This window comes from Octopus bimaculoides, chromosome 24 (assembly GCF_001194135.2).
Source record: "Octopus bimaculoides isolate UCB-OBI-ISO-001 chromosome 24, ASM119413v2, whole genome shotgun sequence".
Lineage (NCBI taxonomy): Eukaryota > Metazoa > Mollusca > Cephalopoda > Octopoda > Octopodidae > Octopus > Octopus bimaculoides.
The window spans coordinates 9,919,593-9,924,818 of NC_069004.1; the positions used below are offsets into that span (position 1 = coordinate 9,919,593).

Genomic DNA, 5,226 nt, shown 5'->3' on the forward strand with positions numbered 1-5,226 from the left:
CGTTTTATTTGCTTTTTTCATTTTCTTTTTTTTTTCTTCGTTTTATTTGCTGTTTTCTTTTTAAATTTGCCGTTTTACCCTAACCCTAACCCTATCACCGATAGAATTGTTTCAGAATCGTTTGTTTATGTAGTCGGCACTTAATGTATATCGGCTGAATGGACGTCAGTGATTGGTTGAAATTACAGAAATACGACAACTTTAACATGGAATAACTTAGGGATTTCTTTTTTTTTTTAAGAAGACTAAGAGAAAAAGATGTTTTATATGACACATTCTACCAGTGTTCCAAGTTTCAAAGTGTTTCGTTAATGAAAAATGTGGCCCCCGTTTTAAAAACGATCCAAGTAGTTCTTTGGTGGGGAAAAAATTACCAGAAAGCTAGTTGCCTGATATGTAACGAAAGTATTATTGTTATGAAAGAGTACAATATTCGTTGTCACTACAAAGTAAAACATCTCTCAACACATTTTAAATATTTTTGAAAATTACGGTCCGAGAAATTTGAATCTATGAAACGTAGTTTGGAATCTGAAAAGGATTTCTTTATGAAAAAGTTCGTTGAAAATGAATCTATCACTCATGTAAGTAGCAAAATAGTGAATAAGTTAGTTGGCTGAGCGATGAAAACCAGTTACTGACAGAAAGTTTATAAAAAGACTGCGTGATGGAAGCAGCATATGTCCTCTCAACGATTAGCCAGGGATGATTTTTAAAATGAGAATACCTGAAATAAACTTGACTGCACTCACAAACGAGAATACTAAAAATGAACCTGACCACTCTCAAAAATTAAGTAAAAAAAAAAAAAAACAGTCATGGACTGTGAAGGTGGCTGTAGAAAATTTAGTAACAGTAATAAATAATTTGTCCTTACCTAATACAAGCCAAAGTTAACAAATTCACCATTCAAAATAATTACAGGCTAAAGGGAGATAACTGAGAAAGACTTGAAAATTAACATATGATCGTAATAGTTCATGTAAGGTAAAGTAAATATAAAAAATAATCCAGAATCCTTGTCTGATACTGGATCAATCCCAAAATCTAATCAGTTTGTGCCAGTCATGAGGCCAAACATCCCTGAAAGTTTCATACAAATCCATCCAGCGGTTCTTGAGATATCTTGTCCACGGACAAACAAGCTTGTCTGAAAAAAATACCTCCACCTTCGCTAAGGCGGAGGTAAAATAATGATAATCCTTTCTACAATAAGCACAAGACCTGGCATTTGTGGGGAGGGGACTTGTTGAGTACATTGACCCCAGTGTTTAACTGGTACTTAATTTATTGACCTCGAGTAATAATAATAATAATAATAATAACTCTTTCTACTAAAGGCACAAGACCTGAAATTTTGGGGGAGGGGACTAGTTGATTACATTGACCCCAGTGTTTCACTGGTTCCTAATTTTTTGACTCCGAAAGGATGAAAGGCAAAGTTGACCTCAGTGGAATCTGAACTCAGACCGTGAAGATGGACAAAATGTCATAAAGCATTTTGCCCAGCATGCTAACAATTCTGTCAGCTTGTTGCCTTAATGATAATAATAAGGAAAAAATAAAGGCATTGGAGGGGCGATGCATACACTATGCACAGATAAATTTTCTTGCAGATTATAGTGTGGCTTGTGGAGGTGCGTGGCTTAGTGGTTAGGGTGTCAGCATCATGATTGTAAGATTGTGGTTTCGATTCCTGGACCGGGCAACGCATTGTGTTCTTGAGCAAAACATTTCATTTCACGTTGCTCCAGTCCACTCCACTGGCGAAAATGAGTAATGCTGCGATGGACTGGCGTCCCGTCCAGCTGGGGAACACATAACGTTATTGAAACCGGGAAACTGGGTCCATGAGCCTGGCTAGGCTTTAAAAGGGTGCTTTTTTTTTTATAGTATAGCTTACAATGTGTTGCTTACCCATTCTTCTTAATTGAATTGAATTTATTTATTCTTTTTTAAGTATCACCATGATAGATGTTTATACTCCAGTGAAATTAAGAAGTTAACTCATAAATAAACGAAACCCTCAAATACATCACTGTACACACACACACAAAGTTGCATATCTAATGTATGTATGTAGTACCCACATGTGTCTACACACATGATCTATACACACACACACACACAGAGAGACAAGGATCAATTCATATGAAAAAAGAAGTGAACTAAATGAATTACTTGTAGAAAATAGTGCATAGAATTTAATTGTTTCAAACGTCTTTCAATGATGGTAAGTGAATCAAATGTACTGTAGTTCATTGTAGGATATATATAACATGACCACTTGTTTATCGGGAAATTTGTGAATTTAATTTTTTTAAAAATTTGTTTTTTTTAAGTATCATCATACTCTGGTGAAATTAAGAACTCAACTTGTAAATAAACATCCATCACTGTACATGCACACACACACACACACACAGTCACATATGTATGTATATATGTATATACCCATGTGTCTACGCACATAAGTACACCATGATCGATATACATGCAGACGAGAGTAAATTCATAAGAAAAAGAAAGTGAACAAAATGAAATGCTTATTGAAAATATTCCATAGAATTTGAGAAGCATTTCACCATTATAGGTATTTATACTTAGGTGAAATTAAGAAATCAACTCGTAAATAAACAAAACCCTCAAATCTATCACTGTACACACACAAACACAGTTGCATAGCTATGTATGTATGTTTGAAGATAATCAAACCAAATTTTCATCATTTTGAACCACTTACTCAATGAGTATTGCTGCCAAATTTGGTGAAAATCAGTTCAGCCATTTTCCAGTAATTTTTCAAACACACAGACAATCAAAGGTGAGTGATTACAATGCTCTGCCATTGCTTATTCACGCAGTGTAATAATGTTAATAATAATAATAATATTTGAAGGAGGAAGATGAATAGAAAACAGAATAGAGGCAAAACGGGATGTTATAAACATGGAGTTGTTAATTAAAAAATATGAAAATGATGATGATGAGTATGTTATGCAGAAATATTTATATGTGTGTATGGAGAGGTGCATTCATGCAGAAATACTCTGCAGTGTTCATATCCAAATGAATAATCTCCCTTTTATATCAACGATGTCTATCATCATCATCATCATCATCATCATTTAACGTCCGCTTTCCATGCTAGCATGGGTTGGACGATTTGACTGAGGACTGGTGGAACCTGAAGGCTACACCAGGCTCCGATCTGATTTGGCAGAGTTTCTACAGCTGGATGCCCTTCCTAACGCCAACCACTCCAATTTGATGAGAACAGTTAGATAAGTAGCAGACAAAGTACAAAGAGTTCGATATAATCAACTGAAACTCCCCAGAAAAGAGCTTCAACAGAACCACAGACCAATGATTAAAACCGATAACAGAAATGAAGAATTCCAAAGAATCTCTTATTCACAAGATGTTTTACGGTCAAAAGAAGCTCTTGAGAAAACAGTTGATCTGCATCTAAGGCACAACACTAACATTTTATTGATGATTAGTTTTGTATAAACTGGTGATAGACAAATAACTTGTATTGTGGCTGATAAACTTTACCATGTTCATCTTCAAAACAATTGTATCATTTACTTTAAATCGGTATGTAAATGATGATTGCATTATGGCATATTCTGGTGTATTTTTTAAGGAATTGAAACTTTTTTTTATACATTTATATTTTGGTCCATTCTTTCTTTGAAACATTAAGGTTACAATTACTGAAGGAGTATCTTCTGGAATGTACAATTGCACGGCGCAGCCTATTTGGTAAATCCCATTTTGTGGCACATATATGTAAGTTTCATTAACCAAATGAAAGTTGCCTACATCCTGGCTCTCATCTTTGAACCAATGTAAATCAGTTATACCCTCTGAAAAAGAAGGAATAATAATACAATAAATAATAATAGTGGAAGGATTTCCAGCATTAATAGATTCAGAAGAAATTGCAAAACCTCTGTGTAGTTCCTGCATGGGGCAAAGCATTGCTGGTATTTATTTCCCCTTAATATTGTAATAGTAAGAATTAACACAAATCCATAATGTTGCTATCTAAGCCTTTTGATAGCAACTTGTCAAATACAGCCTCTTGTTCTATTATACAAACATCTTGTTTTATCATTATCTAAATTGAAACCTTCTTTCTAAATTTTATGAATTTTCTAAACATTAGCTTAATAATGAACAAAACCTTTTAATAAATTTTTCATTACTTAAAAAATTAATTGAAAGAAAGTTTATCTCAAAAAAAATATGATAGCAGAAAGGTTAAATGTGTGATGCAAATTATAAGAAATAGTGTGCAATAATTCTGTATAAATTAACTTACCCAACTCAGTGTAACCTTCTGTTTTCAGATAGAAGAAGGCATGGTGAGCTGAAAGATAAGAAGAGAGAAAGTAGATGGTGAAAAAGATATATTTTAATACAGATTCAATATCAAATAGAAGACTATTCAAAGAAAAAGGCACTTCACATTACCATCTAATAAATAACCATACAGCATATTAATTGTTTCACAATCAATATTATCAGAATGAAAATGATCTACATGGAGAACAAGTATTAACCATTAATGAAAGGGAGCCAAGTTTATATAAACATCCTTATATTACACTCATCACATAGTAGTTTCATGAACTTTAACATGGTTAGTTGTACAGTAGTAATGCCTTGCTAGGACTGATTATACAATTCTAGTAAATTACTGTGGCCATTTCTTTCATGTATTTAATGATGTGGGTATTTTTATCATTTATTTCTTTAGTATGTCTTATTTTTCAAGTTGCCTGTTTTAAGACTGTAATGTATTGAAGACATGTTTAGTGATTTCATTAATGCTACGATATATTACAGTCAGATAATTTTATTGAGACATGGAAGGTGGAACGACGAAAATAACTTACATTGTTGAGGTGGCTGTTGCTGTTTTTCCTTCTAAAATAGAAAGAAAACAAGGTAAGAAAACCAAAATTAACACAAGATGGTGACTGATGTTTTTATTACTTTCATCATATTATTGTCATATGTATGTATATATTAACCAGAGTAAGCACATAAATGTGAAACAAAGTGGAAAAAATAGTTCTTGAATACAGGAGGTGGAGTAATATGCTCAATTTTCTTAATTAGACATTCCATTTTAATGATCCGATTTAGATAAATTAAATTATACATATATATATATACATACATATACATATATATATATTTATATATATATAT

The 5,226-nt window shown here is 32.8% G+C and overlaps 1 protein-coding gene across 1 annotated transcript in view; it reads right to left on the reverse strand.

Moving 5' to 3' along the window:
- Positions 1 to 5,226, reverse strand: part of LOC106872472 (uncharacterized) — a 17,771-nt gene that overhangs the window by 11,402 nt on the left and 1,143 nt on the right. Inside the window, exons 2-4 of the mRNA XM_052976165.1 lie at positions 4,908 to 4,938; positions 4,331 to 4,378; positions 3,721 to 3,872 (exon numbers count right to left, since the gene is read on the reverse strand). Of these exons, the coding sequence (XP_052832125.1) occupies positions 3,721 to 3,872; positions 4,331 to 4,378; positions 4,908 to 4,938 (231 nt within the window). The remainder of the gene's footprint in view (positions 1 to 3,720; positions 3,873 to 4,330; positions 4,379 to 4,907; positions 4,939 to 5,226) is intronic.